At 61.3% G+C, this 21,244-nt stretch overlaps 1 protein-coding gene across 1 annotated transcript; it reads left to right on the top strand.

Annotated features, from left to right (window-relative positions):
- Positions 1-17,922: 17,922 nt before the first annotated feature.
- Positions 17,923-19,056, top strand: ACTRT2 (actin related protein T2). Its single transcript, XM_045991115.1, has one exon. It carries the CDS (start codon positions 17,923-17,925, stop codon positions 19,054-19,056), a length of 1,134 nt encoding a protein of 377 aa, XP_045847071.1.
- Positions 19,057-21,244: the final 2,188 nt, after the last annotated feature.

Genomic DNA, 21,244 nt, shown 5'->3' with positions numbered 1-21,244 from the left:
TTTTCATTTCTTTGCTGACTTCGGACTGATGAGATTTATGATGAAAATTCAGGTGTAATCTCATTTACAGGGTGAGTTGCTTTTCTGTTGCCACTTTAATACTATCCCTCTGTGTTTATCTTTTGACAGTTTGTCTAGCTACGGATCACTTAGGGTTTATTCTGCTTGGAGTCCATTGATCCTCTTGGATGAGGAGATTGATGTTTTTCATCAAATTTGGAAGGTTTTGGTCACACTTATTTCTGCCTTTTTGTCCCTATCATTCTCAGAGATTCTCACCATTATATGTGTGCTGTCGTACAGATTTCTGAGGCCTTATTCATTCTTTTCATTCTTATTTCTTTCTGTTTCTCAGAATAGATGATCTCAATTTACCTAGCATCAAGTTCACTGATTCTTTCTTCTTCCAGCTTAAATCTGCTATTAAACCCATCTGGTGAGTTATTTTCATTTCAGTTATTGTAATTTTCAACCTTGGAATTTATATTTGATTATTTTTTAAGCTTATTTTAGAAAACAAAGTGAGGGAGAGAGCATGAGTGAGGGGGCAGAGGGAGAGAGAGACTATTGAGCAGGCTCCACACCCAGTGTGGGAGTCCCATGTGGGACTCAATCTCATGGCCCTTTGATCATGAGCTGAGCCAAAACCAAGAATCAGATGCTTAGCCAATTGTACCACCCAGGAGCCCCTCTATTTGATTACTTTTTTGTAATTTTTGTCTCTCTATTGACATGCTCTATTTAGTGAGACAACATTCTCACGCTATCCTTTAGTTCTTTAGACATGATTTTCTTTAGTTCTTTGAACATATTTAGAAGAGCTGATTTATTTATTAATTTTTAAAAATTTGAGCATTGTTGACAGAATATAACAGCTGATCTAAATCTGTGTCTAGTAGTCCAACACTTGGGCTTCCTTGGGGGCAGTTTCTATTGACTGCTTGTTTTCATGGTATGGACCACATTGTCCTGTTTTGTGTGTGCGTGTGATAATTTTTTGGTTGAGAAATGGACATTTTAGGGACTCTAACATGGCAACTCTGGAAATCAGATCCCCCCTCTCTGAGTTCTGTTGCTGCTATTTATGTAGTGACTTTCCTCAACCAAGTCTGTAAGTCAGACTTCATTGTCTCTGTCATGGTGGCCACAGAGATCTCTGCTCGGTTTGCTTAGCAGTCGTCTTATGTGTGGAAATGGATTTCCTCCAATACCTTGAGCCAATAAGGGCTGCAGACTTGGCTTGAGGACGTCAAGGCCCCAGCAGGCAGGTTATGGATCCGCCTTCAACTTCAATTCCTCCTTGTGCAGTGTCTCAAGGTCAGCCGGGGGTGAGAGATTCGGGCCCTCTTGGGTCCTTCCAGGCATGTGCATGTCCCTGCACATCCACGTGGCTTTCCAGCTTCTCAGGAACGTGCTGAGACACCCCCGCCCTCCAGTCTGTAGGCTACACTTGCTCACGGCCGTGGTGGCCAGCAGGATGCTGGTCTTCAGACCGCAACACTCCTGGGGAGAGGGTGAGTGAAAATGCCGCAAAACTCCCTGTTCTCACTGGGATTCAACCATCTTATGGACAGAAGCTCTCCTAATTGTTGGAGGTCTAGAAGCTCTCCTAATTGTTGGAGGTCTTGGAGGGATTTCTTGAGCTTTAAAAAGTTGATTTTGATCATTTTTGTGAGTGTTCCCTTTGCTTTTATGCAGGAGCATTGTTCTGGCTTTGCTTTTGAACTTCCTCTCTCAGTCCAGGTAAAGACTGACCATCTTCCTCATGGTATGCGTGTGCCGGTGGGTGGGTTTTGCTAACAGCTTTCCTTCCACTGAGGCTGCAGCAGGGACTGTGGCTTTGTGCAGAAGCTGCTCCCTTTGCTTGCCCCTTGGTGTCAAAGGGCCTCGTGCCCTGTTCTGGGAGCACATCTCAAGCCCCTTCATATCAAGATCAGCATCTGGGAGCCAGGCCCCAGGCAGCCACAACATTAGCTCACCTCAATCCCTATTTTGGGTCGTGTTATTCATTTTTGGGCCCCTGGAAAGTTCCATTACTCTTTTGCAAGCTCAGCTCTCTTTTGAAGGCGCGTGTATCCTGTTTTACCTGGCAAGTCTAAGCTATTTTGTAAGCATGAGCGTTCTTGGGTTATCTTGATGGGAATATTCCTGGAAAGGAGAGCTCTGTCCCTCTCTTTGAACACTCACACCAACGTACATATACACAACTACCAAAACGCCACAAGCAGAAGCCGGAAACACCAAAGCCATGATGGGGACACATGATTCTCCTGCATACAGACAGGTAAGAGAGTCTGACCAGGGACCAGGTCTTCCGTCCTCCCTGGTTCACCTGCGGCCTTTGCCAGGGGTGTTTAACGTGAGGGCAATGGGGTTTCTAGGGTGTGTGGACAGCCGGGGTTCCTGGAGTCCCAGGGCTTCCACCCACCTCCCCTGAGGCAGCAGCCTGGAGGCCCCGGGATGAGCGTTGGGGCCTCCTGCCAGCGTTCAGCGTCAGTGAAAGGTGCACTGACCCCAAGTTCGATGGAGAGCGCGTCCGCCCACCCTGGCGGGTGCTAGGAGATATTAGAAGGGAGAGGTTAGGGACTGAATGTTGTGTACCCCCCTCCCCAATTCATATGTGGAAATCCTAACCCCCAAGGTGACGGTGTTAGGAGGCGGGGCCTTCAGAGGGGATTGGGTGTGAGGGTGGGGCCCCACGATGGGGTTAGTGACCTCGAGGGAGACCGCAGAGAGCTCCCTTGGCCCTTCCTCTGCGGGAGGACACGGAGAGAAGACGCCCTCCACGAACCAGGAGGAGGGTCCTCACCGGACCTTGACTCTTCCCATGCCTTGACCCTGGACTTCCAGCCTCTGGACCTTGAGGGACAAACGTCTGTTGCCTTTAAGCCCCCATCTGTGGTGCTCAGCTGGGCAGCCCCCGCCGACACAGGGCACGTCCTGGGAGGAGCCTGGATGCCAGCGGGAGCTCCTCGAATCGCCCCGTTTGTGGAAGGAAACGTTCTGAGTGGGGCACGGGGATGACGGGGAGGGGTGGCTGAGGACTCCCAGCGATATGAGAAGAATGCGTCTTTTTTGTGGGGTCCAGACCCAGCCGGGAGAGCCGCACAGACCAAGGACAGGGCAGGTGGTGGAGTGGCTCAGACGGCCGCCGTCTTCTCAGAAGTGTTTGGGGAGATCCCAGTCACTGGGATATAAATACCACGTCTCCCGCACCCCCAGCCCTCGAACGCACGTACAAATATGGTCACACAATTCCATTCTCTTTTCCCTGCTTTCCAACCATTTCGTGATTTTATAAGCTCTAAATTTAGAAAGCAACAGCGTGTCTGGGATCGAGCTGCAGGCTCCGAGGTGACCGGGGCCTTGTTTCTGCTTCAGCGATTGCCAGAAGACGTGTGAGGGATGAGGTCCGAGCCGGTGGGCTCACGTCGTCCTCCTCAGCACTGCTGCCCGCAGGGGCCACTGCTCCCCGAGCACGCGCGGCACCGTGTCACGTAGACCTCCAGTCCCCCGGGGCTTCCCGTCGCTCCCAACCCTCTGCAGGGGTGAAGGGCAGGGAGGGCAGGGGAGCTGGCTGCTCAGGACCCCAGAGCCCCTGGGTTGAAGACCTGGGATTAGCACCAGGGTTTTCTCGCTCTGGAGGGCGTGTGGTCATTATCATTGTGTCTCCTGGCGCACTTCTCCTTTGAAGGGGACGCGTCGGTCACTCCGCGAGGCTCCGCCACCGGCCCTTCCTTGAGCTCATTGTCCCAGCCGTGGGCCTCAGCTGCAGGGGCTCCTCGGGGAAGTTGGTCAGGGCAGGCCTGCGGGGAGGGGCAGAGGAAGGGCTGGCCCACTGGCCTCAGAGACCGTCCCTCGCAGACAGCATGAGCCGCATCACAGAAATGGGGTCTGTCACCGTCAGGCATGGCCATGTGCCTTCCCAGGGCAAGCCAAGCCCATCGACAGCAAGTCCCACGCTCAGGCAAGGGGGAGACGGAGCCGCAGATCCAGGCTGGGGGACCCAGTGACCTCAACATCGCAGGCGCGGCCACGTGCTTGTCTTGCCTTCCTGGCCGCGGGTCCTGGCGCGTCTGCGATCTCGGATCTGGAGACTCCTATAGAAAGGGGGCTAGTGGGATAGTCGGCAGCCCCATAGCCACGGCAGGTCTTGGGACCGTGACAAGCACTCACTATGGCCCTCCTCCAGGTCCCCACACCACGCCCCGGGCCAGGATGCCTCCTGGTCTAGCTGACCGGACAGTCCGAGTTCTGGCTGCTGGGCCTTTTCAGGCCGCAAATCCAGAGCTTGCCCATTTCCAGCCAAAACCGGGCCCTGGAGGGCCAGCCGGGGCTGCCGGGGTGGCTAGCGTGAGGGCAGGCACGTCCCCCGAGGCCCCTCCTCGGGATCCCTCGTCCTGCCAGAGCCATGGCTCCCTCGGCGCCTGCTGGTCTGCGGGTACGGTCCGCGGCTGGAACTGTCGGCGGTTCACGCGGACTCTTCCCACCGTGAGCCTGGGGGAAACGTGGGAACCAGACCCTCTAAGCCCACACTGCCGATGCTGTGAGGACAGGAAGCCCCCATTCCCGAAGCGAGTCTCTCTGGACAATGCGGAATGGGAGCACCTGCTTCCCCACTCCGTGCCCCAGTCCCTGGATTCCACGGGTCGTGGCTAGCGCGCCGTGTCCCCGTTGCTGGCTTCCGGAGTGTGGCTCAGCCCGAGGAGTGGCCCCGGCGAAATGGCCTTTCCATGCTGCGTCTGCCGGAGTCTGGCCGGCCTCCTCCCGGGCCGGCTGCGGCTGCTCCACGGCCGGGCGCCCTTTGTTAGTGACTTGGACTCTACGTTCCACGTGTGGTGCTGCGGGAGGACCCACGTGCAGGAAAAGCCAACGCAGCAGGACGAACCCTTACTCATTCCAGCCCAGAAATGGTCTCACGCGACCACTGGCCACCAAGTGAGAGCTCAGCCCAGAAATGGAACGTGCTGGAGGCTTGGCCGTGGGCTTCCGGCCTCCAGAGCGGTGACAAGTGTCTGCACTTCCAGCCTCCCGTCTGGGGTGTTCTGTTTCAGCAGCCGGAGCGGACCCCCAAATCTCACCTCTAGGATTTGACCCAAAGGAGCCGAGGACACCCCAGCAAAGGAGCATGCACGAGGGTGTCCGCCACTGCTCTGCTCATCACTGTGGCAGGACACCTGTACCTGGCGAGCCAGGACGACGCGGAACCCCGCACGGCCGCCCATCCTTCTGCAGCGAAGCCGAGGGCTCCGGGGGGCCCCAGTGGATCAGGCGAGGGTCCACGTGGGGGGGGCCCTTCTCCCCGCCAGCAACAACAGACCCCCGCTTGGGAGAGGAGCTCTGGCAGGTCCGCAAGACCTGCTCCCCGCAAGCCCTGCTCCCCGTGTGGGCAGCCCGAGCCAGGACGGTGGACCATTTGACTGCAGGCCGTCAACGAGCACAGATGGGGATTATGGCTTTCCTGGGAGTGTCGGCCCCCAGAAGCACAGGCCACGTGACTCTGTCCCGGGGGAGGACTGGACTGTGGCTGCGTTCACAGTGAGCGCAGAAAGGGGTTGACAATCAGGGCACCTGAGCCCTGGCTGTGTCGAACCTAGCCCGGCCCCGCCTGCAGAGCCTGGACACACAGCCTGGCTGGGCAGGAGCTGGTCCCCTAGCAGGGACCTCTCTAATACGCCAGGTCAGGGGTGGTCGGGAAGAGCCCTAACCTTGTGATGAGCCAAGAGCCAGGGAGGGTGACGTGATTCCTGCCCCAGGGCCTTTGCCCGCCCTATGCTGCTCCCTGGCCACGCTGTCATGGTCTCTTTCCAGGTCTCCCATGCACTCTTGGCCCTGGTTTTGGGGTCTCAGCTCAGTGCGGACACTCCTGACCACCTGGTTTAACTTGTCCCTCGGTCCAGCCTGTCCCCGACCCTGTTTCGTGTTGTTTTCTTCCCAGCGTACACCCCCTCCGACACCATCTGGATGTGTTTGTTAACTCCCTCTGCCCCGCCCTCTGCCTCCAGACTGCAGCTCCGGGAGGCAGGGCCGAAGCCGGCGCGTGGGGGAGCGGGGGATGGCGGCTCCCACAGAGGGCGGGCGGCGGGGGGACAGGGTACAGGGGTCCTTGGCACAAGGCAGAGCCCCGGCCTCATCCACACCGAACTGTTTCCATGATGTCCCCAGGGGGTCTGTCACTGGAGGGGGATAGACAGGGAAGGCCCTTCTGCACTTTGCTCCTTCTGTGCCGAACAAACGCGGACGGTAGCTCTCCCTGCCAGTGTGGCAGACCCCCGGCTTCAGTTGCCCGCATCCGTCAAGCTCCCTTTCCTCTTGGGTTTGGCCGCTTCTGGCTAACCGATCTCGTGGATATCCTGGGAAGTTGGTGATAAGACCCGAGCGGGTCACGGTCACCTCCTGGATCTCGTGAGAATCGTCCAGGAGCAGGGTGGGTGTTCCAGGTCTCTGCAGGCCGAGTCCCGGCGCCCGTCTCTTGGGAGTCTGGGCAGACGGGCGGGGGCGCGGGGAGGAGGGGCAGCTTCTATTCTTGGGTTGAATTCCCTTTTGGAAAGCTCCAGGCATGTCTTCGGTACAGATGCCCGAGGGCAGAGCGCTCTGGCTCATGTTCCCTTCCTGGCGGATCTCCTTCCTCCAGGGCCCTAGGAACAGGGCTGCGCTCTGGTGCCTCAGGGCAAGTCTTTCTCTGCGTTTAAGGGTTCCACATGGAAACCCCCATCGCGCGTGGCCACCCCCGCGGGGCTTCAGACACGAAGCTGGTGGCTGTGAGCCTGGCCCGCAGCGGTGGGGAGGCTTTGCAGCTGCAAGCCCAGGACAGCCAGCCACGTCTGACTTTCAGATAAACCAGACGAAAGTTTAGGAAGGGCCCGTGTTCCGGGAGTTGGCAACCCCACACCTGCAGAGCCGTGGAGAACCTCGGAAAATGCACGCACCCCGCCTGCCTGCCTGGCCACGTCGGGGGCCGTTGCGGGTGGGCGGGGCCACGAACCACGTGGGACGTGAGCGGAGGTGACGTGTCCTGCCAGGCAGAGGCTCCGAGCTGCCCATGCGTGGCCCCCAGCCTTTCTCTCAGCATGTGGACAGATGGCACACGGATAGTATGGAGACTCCCGGCCGCCCTGGGTCCCGGGGTCTACGTGGACTGAGCCTGCAGCCTCGGGGTGCTGAGAAGTGTCTCCTGGGTTGCCGCTGGCCAGAGCCGGGCCCAGCCTCCCCATGCCACGACCGGTGGATGATGGGAGCCCCAGCCGGCCGCTCGACCCTTGTCCTTGGCCGAACCGTCCCGTCCCCCCCCACCCCCCAGAAGAAATGAACAAAGAAAGGAAGTCGCTGCTCTCACGGGAGGCCCAGGAGGCTGAGCCAGTGGGACCCAGGGAGGGACGGGTTCAGCTGGGGTTCCTTCCTCGGGGCAGCACCCCCCCACCACGGGCACCGCTCCCCTGCGGGCACTCTCGCCATGAGATCCCTGCTCCCACCCCTGGGGACCCACCTCCCCCTCAATGGATGGAAGCTGGGCTCGGGAAGGGCCCACAGTCAGGGTCGGTGCTTCCTGCCCACTCACTCACTCATTCTTCCCAACGTTGCTGTCTGCTCAGGTGCTAGGCTGGGTGGCTCAGGGACGTGGTGCTCCCCCCAGAACAGAGCCCTGGCCCTTGGGGAGCATGAGCTCTGATGGGAGAGACAGGCCCGGTCACGGGTGGAGATCACAGCTGGATGCCAGCCCGATTTGCAGGGGTGGGGGTGGGAGGAGGCGAAGGCCATTCCGTAGGGTATGGCCCAGTATGTCACTGAGCACGGGGACTCGGGGCCCCGGCAGGGGGTGGGGGGTGACCTGCACCTGCCTGGCTGGTGTGGGAGCGGCCAGCCACGCGTGGCTACTGTCCGGTGTCCCTGGGGCCCCGAGCTCCTTCTCACACGCGCCGACGTCCATGGTCACCCTGCTGAGCACCAGCCATGGGGAAGGTGCTGACGTCTGGAGACTTGGAGGAAAATCTCTCTGGGCAGAGAGACGAGCCTCTGAATCCGGAGGAACTGGAGAGAAGCCAGGGTGGGCCAGGGCAGAGAGGAGGGTGCTGGGACTGGACAGCTCGCCTCGGGCCCCTGAACAGGCTGGACGCAGCTTTCCTTCAGCCCGCGGGATGGGAGCGGTGGCACCTGGCTGGCGACGCCAGGCGACTCGCAGGCTTTCTAGACCCTTTGGGCCCCTCCTCCCTGGGGCAGCAGGTGGACACCAGGCACCTGTGCTGAGCCAGATGACGGCTGTTGACCCCAGGGAGCTGTGCCAAGCAGCTCAGGGGACAGGACAAGGGACCGAGGCCCCCTGCTGTGGTTTTCTCCGTGCCGGGTCAGGAAACCCCGTGGGGGCTCCAGGAGTTGGGGTCTGGGCTCAGGTCCACCGACCCGTCCACACACGCCGCCCAGACCTCAGACCCACCGTCCCCGCCCCACCCAGAACACCGCGGAGCGTGTCACACCCCCCTCTTGAGGTAGAGGGTGGACCCCGCTTGTCTCTAGCGAGGTCTTGCCCACCTCTCACAGCCTGGATCTGTGTCCAGCTGCCCGGAACCAGACGGCGCGCCTGACTCAGGTGAGGCATGCACGGGAGGGGCCTGGAGATGCCGGGGGTCACGGACAGGCGGCCTGGAGCCCAGACCCGGGGCGGGGGCGGGGGCAGCCTCCCTCTGCCCAGCGCTTCTCCGGCCTCTGCTCCTCGTCGAGGACGCTCCAAGGCCTCCGCCGCCCAAGCCAGGAACAAATTCCACAACCAGATGTAGCCTTCTGGCTGCCGTCCCTCAAAGGTGCCATGGGGTCTCTTACACAGAAAAGGTGACCGTCTAAGGAAAAGGGGAAGTGGGTCGTTTTTGACAGGTGAGTTGGGATCGTCAGAGGTTGCGGGGAAAGCCGCCACAGGGGTGTGTCTGGGGCTCAGAGCGCCAGGGGCCACCTCAAAGCTGCGCCGAGGGAAGACGTCGCTCTCTGTCGTGGTACAGGTGAACGCATGTCCCGGCCCGCCTGACTCACGGCGGACTCCGCCCCGCTGGACGCCACGAGTGTGAGGCTTCCAGCCCCAGCAAGGTGGTCTCATGGTGTGGGGGCTGTGTGGGGGCTGGCTCCCCTGGGGGTTCCGAGGGAGACCCCCGTCACGTGTCACATGCTCCCATCACGGCCAGCGGTCCTCGCGACAGAGGCCCCACGGCGACCTGGGCCTGCGCTGTCCGGCGGCCTTCTCCCTGGGTGTCCGCTTGTCCTTCTGAGTCCTCTGGTCACTGGATCGGGGCCCATCCGAAGGCAAGACGACCAGCTCGTATCACGTGCATTTCCAAGTAAGGTCCGCTTCTGAGGTTTCAGGGGGCCGTGCGTCTTTGGGGGACACCCCATCACCCCAGAGCACACAGCTCCGCAAATCCCTCAAAAGCGAACACAGGGACGCCTGGGTAGGGCTCCGTTGGTTAAGCGGCTGCCTTCAGCTCAGGTCATGATCCCAGCGTCCTGGGATCGAGTCCCACATGGGCTCCTTGCTCGGTAGGGAACCTGTTTCTCCCTTTCCCTCTGCCTCTGCCTGCCTCTCTGTCTGCCTGCACTCACTCGCTCTCTCTCTTAAAAAATCTTAAAGATTTTTCTTTTTAAAATCTTTAAAAAAAAAAAAAAGCGAACACAGACCCTCAGGCCCACACCGCCCACAACCCCAGCCTGTGGGGACCGGCTCCAAGTGGCCCCCAGCCACTTTCCTCCTCTGTGGCTGCCTGGGGGGCTCCCTCCCTGGAAGGGCCGTGGCAGTGCGGGAAGCGCCGTGGGACTTGCCGTCCTGCCCCGTCCGCCCCATGGGGCGCCCAGCACTCCACACGGAGACCCGAGGCGAGCGGGTGTCCCTTGGGCTGGGGGGAGCCTGGGCCTCCCTGGGGAGGGGCGGCCCCCTCTGCCCCCCTTGGTGGCCCCGCCGTGGACAAAAATCCTTTCACCTGGAGGGAAGTCCACAGACAAGCTCGTCTTCCTCCCTCCACACCCGGCTTTCCGAAAGGCTGCCCCCTCCCCGCGGCCGCCCGGCACAGGGTAAAGAGGTCAGTCCCCCGCCCGCGGGCTCCCGCCGTCACCCTGCCCCCAGCCTGAACACAAAGCCTTTTCTCTCTCCCGCTGGAAACACGGACGGCACATGAATGCAAAGAGCTCTTTCAACGTTAGATCTTAAATTATTTGAATTAAATCTCGGATCCTTCCGGGCCTCGTGCTTTTCCTGGTTATTCATCACCGACTAAGTGTACACGTCGGCCGAGCGCCTCCAGGGACTGCCCTCACCGAGACGCTGCCCCAAAATGTGATGAACTATTTAAAACCGAGAGCCCGGCCTGTCCGGCTGGAGGGCGGGTGCGCGCTGCCCCTCGCGGAAGCTCTCCGGGCGGGCGGACGACTCACCCCCCACACGCCTGCTCATTTGCTTTGGCTTGTCCTCTGGGCAATCACTTTAATACACTTGAAAATAAGCCTTTTCCCCACTGAGGCAGGGTGATTTTTTTCCCCTATTTAGCAAACATTGATTTTTTTTCCCTCCCCCCAGTGACCTGCCTCGTCCGAAGCTCACAGCCTCCTTTTGTTCCAGCGACACCCCAGACTCCCGCGTCTTCTGGCAGTTCTGCTGGGCGCCAGCAGGGGGCAGGAGACCCTCTTTTTTGGGGGCCACAGGGCGGGAGCTGCGCGGACAGGGTCTGGGGCAGGTGGGGCGAGCGCCGCACAGATGCTCGGTGGCAAGGGGGCCCAAGATGGCTCACCGGGGTGCGTGGGGGAGGACGTCCCAGCTCCGGATGTGACATCTCGAAGCAGAGAGAACCAGCGGCCGTGGCCGTCGGAGGCCCCTGGCTGATGTCTCGGGGACCCAAGAGAGGCGGTGCCCAGCCAGCTGGCCCTGGTCCATAGTGCCCCAGTCACACTGCCCCCTTCTCCGTGGACTCCCGAAGCCCCGGAACTCAGCGTCCCTGTGGACGGCTCGGGAAACTGAGGCCGGACAGGCCGTGCTTGGTGATGTCCCGCGCTCTGGCCCACAGCCCCGCCTGGGAAGCCTCCAACGTAGCTCCCGATCTTCCTGCCCCGGGCACACGCCCCTGCATGCCGCCCAGTCCCCCGTCCGGACCACGGACGGGCTCCTGAACCAAGAGAGCAGCGGGGGGAACGGGATCTGGTATAAAAGGGCTGCGGCTGCCCACCGGTGCGCGCTGGCTCACGCGCTCTCTCAGGAAAGCGAGCAGCTCTGTCGAGAGGCCCCACGTGGTGAGGACGGAGGCCTGCCCGCAGCCGCGCGTGGGAGCTTGGAAGGACCCCCACCCCGGCCTCCCCGCCAAGCCTTGAGAGGACCCCAGCCGCCGGCACCCCGCTGAGTGGGCCCCGGATTCCAGACCCGTGGAGCCTCAGCAAGGAGCCGCTGGCTGTTTTCGGCTGCTGTGTTTCGTGCTAACTTGCTGAGCAGCAACGGGTAACGACTCTGGCCCCTTTCTGTACCGGGGCGTGGCCTGCCCCCCCCCCATGCCCGCTGGGCCCCGCCTCCTCCCCGGCACGCAGTCCTCAGCGGGCAGGTGCAAGTTCTTAGCCTGAAGCCCTGACCCCAGAGCTCTGAACGTGGCCTCGCGCCGGGAAGGAAGGTCTTTGCAGATGACAGAACTAACACGAGGCCACTGGGGGGGCCTAATCCACTATGAGGGCTTTTAATGAAGAGGGACGTTTGGCCACAGACACGTGCAGGCAGGGAGAGTGCCAGAAGGGGCTGGACTTCTGCTGCCATCAGGAGCCCGAGCGGAGGCCTGGGGTGTCCCTCCCTGGATCCCTCAGAGGGAGCGCGGCCTCCGGGGCTCAGCTGATGTATGTCTGTGGGTCACACCGCCTGGGCCATGGGCTCCGGTCACGCGTGCAGTGGGCAGCTCGATGTCAACCACCCCTGCTCTGCCTTCCCACGAGGAGGCTTTACGAAACCCAGAACGGACGGGGCCCCTCATCCTTCAAAAGTGGGGACTCCGACCCTGGCAGCTTCAGTCCTCACTGTGAACGTGCCTGCCTTTGGCCGTGGGGGATCCCTGAGTCAGAATCTAGCCCCGGAGGGACTCACCAAGCACGCAGATGTGGACAAGCCCGAATACCAACTCGGGCCTTGGGTGTGAGCGTTTAAAACACCCGAAAAGCCTCAGCGGTGGTAACAGTGTTCAGTGCAAAACCTGGAGAGAGAGAAAAGGTCGGCGAGTTGGGTGAAGCAGAAGCGGGTCGCCGGGTCACCGGGTCGCCGGACGGCACTCGGGAGGCCGGGTTTGCACCCCGCCGGCCCCCGAGCACAGGAACGCATCGTGCGTGCAGGTGGGAAGGGCAGAGCCATGGACAGGGCTGTGTCCCCCCTGCACGGGAAAGCCTGGTCCTGGTGTTTCTGTATGTACTTGTGGCTGGAAGCATCCGGAAGGTTCGGACGGAGCGTTCACGGGGGTTGCGTGGACGGGCCGAAGGCGACGGGGACGACTTCTCAGGTCCTTTCTCTACTGTGCTCGCTGCTGTAGCTCTTCAGATCCGAAGTCGGCCGCCTCCGGAAGCTAGAGGAGCAAAGCCGGGGAAGCCAGAGGGGGTCCCAGCCGCCCGGGGCCGCCGCTGTCCTGTGGGGGAGGGCGGGGCATCTCGGGCTCGCTTGGCTCTGACCCAGAGGCCTCTCACCCCAGGTGCCGCGCCCAGAGCTGTCTCTCGTCTCCGTTCAACTCCACTCAGTCCCGCAGGGGCTGAAGCCTCTCCGGCCTCCGACGGGTACAGGATGGGCCCGACCCCACACCCCCAACACACGCAGGCACTGTCCTGTGAAGGCAGGAGGGTGGGACCCCGAGATCTGTAATTCTAGGGTTGGGGGGGATGGTGCTGCCCCCAAGCCTGTCCCTTGTTCCCTGGGAGCGGGTGAAGCCCCGGCCAGCCCCGATTGTCCTGTCCTCTGCCTGTGCCCCCGTCTGCCCTCCTGCCTGCTGGCAGCTCCAGCCCGGGCTCGCTCCCCTTCCTCTATGGCCTGCGCTGGACGCAGCTTCCACCTGCCCAGCAGCGGCGGGGGCGGGGGAGGCTCGGAGACCCAGCCCGCCGACGGTGATTGCCACTGCTCGCCTGGCCGCCAGCGACCTTGCCTGTGGGCTCCTGCTGCCAGGGGATGGATAGGACAGCCTTGGTGTGGGCTGACTGTCTGTGCCCCCGCCAGACTGCCTCTCCCCCAACCTGGGCTGCCTCACTTTCCCGCCCCGCAGTGTCTCCGCACTGAACCAGGAAAGGCTCTGCCAGGGGCTCCCCAGAGCCTGTCAGCTCTGCACCAATTCTTCCCTTCTGCCCCGTGGACCCTGGCTTGTGGAGGTCGTGTTGGCTGCGGTGAGCCAGTTCTGTCCGTGCAGCCCGGTTTAGTGTGTCACGCTCACGGGAGGCGGAGAGAGGAGCCACCCAGGGGTGCCGTTCTGACCCAGCTAGCTGGAAGGGAGCACCTCGTGGGGGCCATGCCATCAGCTGTAGAGACCCATGGGCTCTGGTGAAGCCTGAAGGTCACCAGGGAAGGAGGTGGACAAAGGCAAGTGAGGATGTTCACTTCAGCCATGAAGAGAAGAAGGGGGATGGAAGGGAGGGAGGGTAACTGGACAGGAGGTTGGACAAATAAATGGGTAGGAATAGGTGAGTGCGGGAGTAGATGGACGGGGGGATAGAAGGGTGGCTAGATGGACGCATGGTGCATGGATGGGCAGAGGAGTGCACGGACGTCTGGGTATCTGGATGGATGATGGATGGATAGGTGGATGGATGGGTGGATGGTGGGTGGGATGGATGGTTGGATGGTGGACAGACAGAAGGATGGATGGATGGATGGTGGGCGGATGTCTGGATGGATGATGGATGGATGGATGGATGGATGGATGGGTGGTTGGATGGTGGACAGACGGATGGATGGATGGATGGGTGGGTGGGTGGATGATGGACAGACGGATGGATGGATGGGTGGGTGGGTGGGTGGATGATGGACAGACGGATGGATGGATGGGTGGGTGGGTGGATGGTGGATGGTGGACGGAAAATGGATGTATGGGAATGTGACACAAGTTCCGTCCCAGAGGTTCAAAAGGGCCAGGACACCAGGAAGAGCAGGCAGAGCTTTGAGCTCTGAGGATGACTGGGACAAAGAGGTGAAAGAGAAGACACTTGGGGGCACACCGCAAGCCCCTGTGGCCCCTGGGCTCCCACAGTCCCCGTGGACATGTACACGACTGTCTCTCTTGCAAGAGGGGTGCCCATCCTGTCACTACAGAGCTGGCGTGTTCCTTCGGGCTGCTGGCCGACACCACACCAGATCCTTACAAGCAGAATCTGGGCGCCAGATGTCAGCCCCAACTAATGAGCCCAGTCTGTAGGTCACTAATTGGCTGAGGCTCTGGGCGCCAGTGGCAGAAGGAACCAGGGCCGACGGGACAGCCAGGGCGGCCCCAGCCCTGGGCTTGGGTGGCCTCACCACACAGCACCCAGGCAGCAGGAAGCAGGGGTCCCCAGCAGGTCCACGGCTGCCCACTCCCGTCTAAATGGCAGCTTTCCGAGACTGCCCAGGGGCTGTGCACCTCCCACCAAAGGCTGGGGCTCCTCCAAGGGCGCGGCAGGCAGGGGTCGTGCGGGGGCTGGGGAGGGCTGCCGTCGGGCATGGCTGCTGGACCAGAAATAAGAGCGAGCCTTCCTGTGTAAGACGGAAACGAGTGCCCTCCAGAACCACGGCGGTGGCGAGGCGTGCCCTGCGGAGGGAGATGGAGTTACAGCTCGTTCGCCCATAAACTCGTTCAAGCGATTTATGAGGCATGGCTGACCCCGGGTGGGGGCAGGGCAGCCTCCGACGGGCTTCTAGCCGGAGCCTGAGGAGGGGCGATGTCCTTGTGCTAACAGCAAACGCGACCTTGCCGCCAACGCTCGGCCACGTGGAGCAGCGTCTCCACTGACGTGGCAAGGGTGCCCGTGGGCCCCGCCGCGGACACCTGCGCAGGAGTCATGCTGTGCCTCCAGCCCTGCAGACCCAGGCGGTGGGAGGGGCGGGGGGAGTTTCCACGATGGCCTCAGACGCCAGGAGGAGACCGGGCTGGAGAGAAGGTTCCCAGCACCGGAGCAGCTGGGTCTCCGCCGCCGCTGGGAGCGGGAAGCCAGCACCACCTCACGTGGGCTGCGGCCCGTACACCCACTGGTGCTTCACAGCGGCCACGGAGCATGGCCCGCTTCTCGGCCGTGGGTCTTCTCCCCGTGAGGGGGACACTCAGTGATGGGGCAGAAGCCTCCACCCAGCCCGGGGCCAGGCTCCAGCCGCCGGCCCACAGAGGACAGGCGGTGGGGAAGGCGCCTCCGGGCTGGGGTCGCTTCTCCCAGTGCGCAGGGAAGAGCGGAGTGAGGACCCTCCCCACCCCCGCCCCGCCCGGCACGCAGCACCCAAGGGCCGTGAGCGTCCGGGGTCGTCGGGCGGGGCTGGGCGGTGCCAGGCCCCCGACAAGGGGCAGCGCATCTCCCAGACTCAGCGGGGAGAGGGAGCCCCTTTGGCAAAGCGGTCCCGGAAGCGCTTGGTGGCTTTACTGGAACCACTGGCCGGACGCCGGCCCAGCTGTGTCCTCGAGGGTCTCCACTTGCGTGGGGCCGCGGGGGTCACAGAACGGAGAGCTGCCCAGGTTTGGCGACAGGCAGACATGTCCCGCACCTAACTGGGGGCTGACCGGGGAGCTGGGTCTGGGGAGCTCAGGGAGGGGCCGGGGGGCGGCGTGTGCTTGTGTGACCTGCGAGGGGGTCAGAGGCTGCCGGCCTATGGGATGTGGTGACTGTGTGTTGTTAGAGCAACAGGGAACCCGGTGGCCACAGAACGCGCCCGCGCCCACGGGTCTGTCTAAGCTGTGCCTCACCCTTGGTCTTTTCTCCTCCTCTGTCCCTCCTAAAAATGCCCAATGCCCCAGCCAGTCCCGGCCCATGGGGACATACCCACGTGCCACCCGTGTGTGGTGACCCAGTGTTCGAAGCTAATGTGTGGGCCCTGTTGGGGCCCAAATTGAGAAATCCCGAGAGCATGTTCCTCCTGGTTCGGCCTGGAGTGTCTGGCGACAATTAGAAAATTCTAGCAATGCCCGAGACCCCAGATGCACAAGCCTTTTGCGGTGTCAGCAGGCTGGAACCCCGAGACACCGCCTCCCACTGAGCGCCCGGTCAGCAGCCTGCCAGGGACACACTCCCCTGGATGTCGGGGCCTCAGTTCCCGGATCCCCCACAGGGCCCAGTGACGACCATTGTGGGCGGCGCCGGCTCCGTCGGGGGCCATCCCGCGGCATTCGCCCCGCCCCACACTCAGTTTCCAACTGGTGGTGTCCTTTCGGGGAAAACGTCCAACGAGGCCAAGTTTTTATTTTTTCATTTTTTAATTTTTTTAAGATTTTATTTATTTATTTGACAGACAGCGATCACAAGTAGGCAGAGAGGCAGGCAGAGAGGGGGGGCGAAGCAGGCTCCCCGCTGAGCAGAGAGCCCGATGCGGGACTCGATCCCAGGACCCTGATATGACCTGAGCCGAAGGCAGAGGCTTAACACACTGAGCCCCCCAGGCACCCCAAGGCCAAGTTTTTATTCTTACCCAGGGCTTAGCCCCAAGTGTGCCCGTGAACTCACCTGCCACTTGTCTACACCGCACGTCCAGGTTACACACCTGCACCGGGGGTCTATACCACACACTAACACCGCTGTTTTATCTGGTGGGTTTAGAGCGGTCAGCGGGACACACACCGGCGGAGGAGGCTGGTTCTGGAGGGGGAGGTTCTCTGGGTTCTCAGGATGGGGACAGAGCTGGACCCGAGGGGGATTCTGAACGTGCCGGGAGGGGAAGGACCATCAGGGAAACGTGGGTTCCCCAGGCCCACCTCCTCCCTCCAGGGCTCAGGGCTGCTGGCGCCGGGCCTCTGGGAGCCCCACCACGCGGCCCTCTGCCTGGCTCCTCAGGCTTGACCCACAGCCTCGCCCCTGAGCCTCCTTGCTGCCTCCTCCTTGACCTGGTCGTTTCTGAGCATTCTTCAGTACGTGAGGCTGACCGTGTGACGGTCCACAGACACGGGGTTCCCGCTCTGGGAACCTCGGATCCCGTCTTCAGAGGTCATGCTCTCCACCCCACGCATCACTGCACGTCGCTCTGCGCCAGTGCATCCAGGCCGTGGAGAGTAGCGAGGGGCCCTGACCTCAAGCCAGAGCAGGGACAGGCCTGCCTGGAGGGAAGCCTGCGGCCCGAGAGCACGTCGCTTTGCGTCTGTCCTGTGGGACGGGAGCCGGGGCTTGTGGGGTGAAGGGAAGACAAATCCCTGAGGGCTACACGGAGGAGGCCACGCATTCTGATGCTTGCCGTGGTGGCTCACGGACGCGCTCCTCCAACCCGCACCCGTGCCTGGCGTGGGACCCTCTTCTTAGCAAAGGGACGCCACACTCGGCAGACACCAGTCCTCTGTGCGGGCCTGGGCCAGGCTGCTTCCCCGGGTTCCAAGCCCTTCCTCAGCCCACAGGCCCGGCAAGAGTGCCCGTGGGCCTGGTGTGTCCTGGGCTGTTTGGAGTCTCCCCAAGGAAGGAGGACGGGGCCCCAGAGCACCCTCCCACCCCCCGCCCCAAAGGCCCTCTGCGGCTGGCTGAGGACAATTGTTGCTTGGCTGGATTGTTACATGTGGACCGTCACCCCTGAAAGGGCCGCGCCCCACCCCCCCCGGGCTGCCTGAGAGCGGGGCAGACCTGCGGCGAGGACGGAGGGCCCCCGCGGGCCGGCCGCCTGCTAGCCTGCCGGGGAGTCACCGCTGAGCAGCGGAACCCTGCGCTCCCCGGACTTCCAGAGAGGCCTCTTGCGTCACAAAGTAGCCCGACGGTGTTCTACTGTGTTTCGGTGGAGCCTGAGAGGACAAGGACGCAGCAGGCATGTTGAATCCACACGCATTGGAGTCTCCCGCCGTCATTTTTGACAACGGCTCCGGGCTCTGCAAAGCGGGCCTCTCTGGAGAGATCGGGCCCCGCCACGTCATCAGCTCCGTGGTGGGGTACCCCAAATTCAAGGGGCCCTCGGCGGGGGCCGGCCAGAAGAAGTACTTCGTGGGGGAAGAGGCCGTGCACAAGCGGGACGTCCTGCAGCTGCGCTACCCCATCGAGCGGGGCCTGGTCACCGGCTGGGAGGACGTGGAGAGGCTCTGCAAACACCTGTTCGAGTGGGAGATGGGGGTGAAGGCCAGCGACCGGCCCGTGCTCGTGACGGAGCCCTCCCTGAACCCCAGGGAGGCCCGGGAGAAGATGGCCACGATGATGTTCGAGAACTTCAACGTGCCCGCCTTCTACCTGTCGGACCAGGCTGTGCTGGCCCTGTACGCCTCCGCCTGCGTCACCGGCCTGGTGGTGGACAGCGGGGACGGGGTCACTTGCACCGTCCCCATCTTCGAAGGGTACTCCCTGCCTCACGCGGTCACCAAGCTCTACATGGCGGGAAGGGACATCACAGAGCACCTCACGCGGCTGCTGCTGGCGAGTGGGCGGTCCTTCCCGTGCGTGCTGGACAAGGCCCTGGTGGACGACATCAAGGAGAAGCTGTGCTACGTGGCCCTGGAGCCCGAGAAGGAGCTGTCGCGGAGGCCGGAGGAGGTCCTCAGAGAGTACAAGCTGCCGGACGGGAATGTCATCTACGTCGGGGACCAGCTGCACCAGGCCCCCGAGGCCCTGTTCGCGCCCGAGCAGCTGGGCATCCAGAACCCGGGCCTCTCGAAGATGGTCTCCTGCAGCATCACCAAGTGTGACGCGGACATCCAGAAGACCCTTTTTGGGGAGATCGTGCTGTCCGGGGGCACCACTCTGTTCCAGGGCCTCGACGACCGTCTTCTGAGGGAGCTGGAGCAGCTCGCTTCCAAAGGGACCCCCATCAAGATCACGGCGCCCCCGGACAGGTGGTTCTCCACGTGGATCGGGGCCTCCATCGTCACCTCCCTGAGCAGCTTCAAGCAGATGTGGGTCACCTCCGCCGATTTCAAAGAGTTCGGGGCGTCTGTGGTTCAGAGAAGGTGCTTCTGAGGGGCTGAGGGCAAGCGGTGGGTGTGGGTCGCCAGCTCGCCCCCCGGCGCCGACGGAGTGTTCAATAAAGGACAAAATGGTGTTCAGTCTCTGGTCGCAACGTCGGGCTCTTCATTGTAGGTGGCCCCAGAGGAATTTCCAGCCCTGGTCATGAACCCCCTTTAAGTGTCTGTCCCCACCCCCTTGTCCCTAGAAAGCCCGGGGTTAGGAGTCGAGACTGTTTCTGTCTGCAGAGTTGGTCCCAAAAGCAGGGCCCGAGTTTGATCCCGCAGGGCCCTGGGCTCCCTGTTCAAAACGTGGGTCTGGGTGGTCTGGGACAGTCAGCCCTGGTTGGGGACAGGAACCAACGGGAGCGCTGCCTGCTCTGGGGGCCAAGAGAGCCGGTGGTGGGTATTCGGTATGGTCGGGCTTCGTGGCTTTTATGAGGCTGAAGCAGGCTGGAGCCCGCAGCCTGAGCCGACGGATCCGGGCAGGGGCGCAGCTGTCGTGGGTTCGAGACCTGCCAGCAGCCCCGCCCCTGCCGCTCGGAAGGTCACGGAGCGTCGACACCCCCTACCAGAAAACTGTGATTCTTGCAAAGATGCTGACGGCCTCGTTCTGGAGTAAAATCCCAGAGACAAAGTTAACGGCCATCAAGAGAGTCATGGTTAAATAAACGATGAAGAAAGGGAGTTTTTCCACATCGATCTGGTGCAGTTCTCCCCAGATAATCCTGGGACAGAACGAAAGTACTGAAAAGTCTTTCCAGAAGGGCATCCCCTTCCCGTCTGGTGAAGACGACCATGGTACTGCCCCACACTCATCTCCGCACGCTTCGTGGACGCGAACCTGCGCTTTTTGTAGGATCGCGAGCACGTGGAAAAAGAACACGAGAGACCCCTCGGGTTGGTAGAGGCGGGGGGGGATGGGAAGGGGGGAGTCTTAAGGACAGGATTGCAGGTCATTTCAGCGTGTGTGGGACACACCCATCTCCTGACAGGTGCCGTCTTTGACGCGAGCACACAGTGCCCATAAGACAGCAGGTACCGGGTCACTTGTTCAGTCGGTGGGGCCAGTCGCTGCCCGTGTGTGGAGGCTACGTGCGAAGCCACACCTTCTGTCCTGACCCCGCCGCCGTGTGAGTTTGTCTCCTGGTCCCCTTCTCATCCCCTCCCATGGCTGGCTGGAGGGTTTTTGGAATTCCGTCTTGATTTATTGATAAGGATTTTCAGCAAATTGTGTCGTATTGATTTCTTGGTGACTGCGCCAGGGGAACACCACAATCTACCGTTGGGACATTTTCCCACGCAGAGTGAGATGCTGAAAACTTACTTCTGTGTAGGCCCCTGTAGCCTCCCAGACTTTACAAGAGAACGTCCTGTTGCTGCTACACCCGTCTGAGAACGACCTCCGACGTATTACGATTTTTCCTTCTGCCCTCAAATGATTTAGGAGCTCGTTAGAGTGCCTACAATACGGCTGCCCACATTTGATCCCAACCCGACGTTCTTTCGTGCTTCTGAGGGTCCACGTCCCCGCTATCATTTCCTTTCCTCTTAGAGAACTTCCCGTGGTCTTTCCTTAAGAGGTGTTTGCTAGTGACAAAGTCTCTTCCTTTTCTGTCATCTGAGGACGCTGTCTTTCTGCTCCGTCCCGGGAGGATGTTTTCTCCGGACGTAGAATCCACAGTTAACCGTTCCCTTCCAGCACCTGGGCAACGTGGTACGAGCACCGTGACCCTTCTCCGTGGCCCGTGGCTGCAGACCAGAGACCCCCAATTATTTGATCACGGCCCCCGTCGGTCACGCACCACTTCTCTCTGGCTGCCCTTGGGGGTTTTCACGGTCTGCAGCCCCCATTATGATGTGTCTCGCTGGGGATCTCTACAGGCCAGTCCTTCGGGACTTAGGCATCTCTTGAATCTCTAGATTTATGTTTTCTGCCAAGTTTGGGAATTTGTGCTATTATTTCTGGTAGAACTTTTAAAAAAGATCTATTGATTTCAGAGAGAGAAGAGAGAGAGTGTGAGCCGGGGCAGAGGCAGAGGGGGAAGCAGGCTCCCCACTGAGCAGGGAGCCCGATGCGGGGCTTGATCCCTGGACCCTGACATCATGACCTGAGCAGGAATCAAGAGTCGGACGCTTACCCGACCGAGCCAGCCAGTTGCCCTCTTGCAATACTTTTTAAAGTTCCGCTCTTTCCTCTCCTT

Source organism: Meles meles, chromosome 1 (genome assembly GCF_922984935.1).
Source record: "Meles meles chromosome 1, mMelMel3.1 paternal haplotype, whole genome shotgun sequence".
Classification (NCBI taxonomy): Eukaryota; Metazoa; Chordata; class Mammalia; order Carnivora; family Mustelidae; genus Meles; species Meles meles.
Note: the sequence above shows the minus strand (reverse complement) of the source record. Positions and strands in the feature narration are given on the sequence as shown.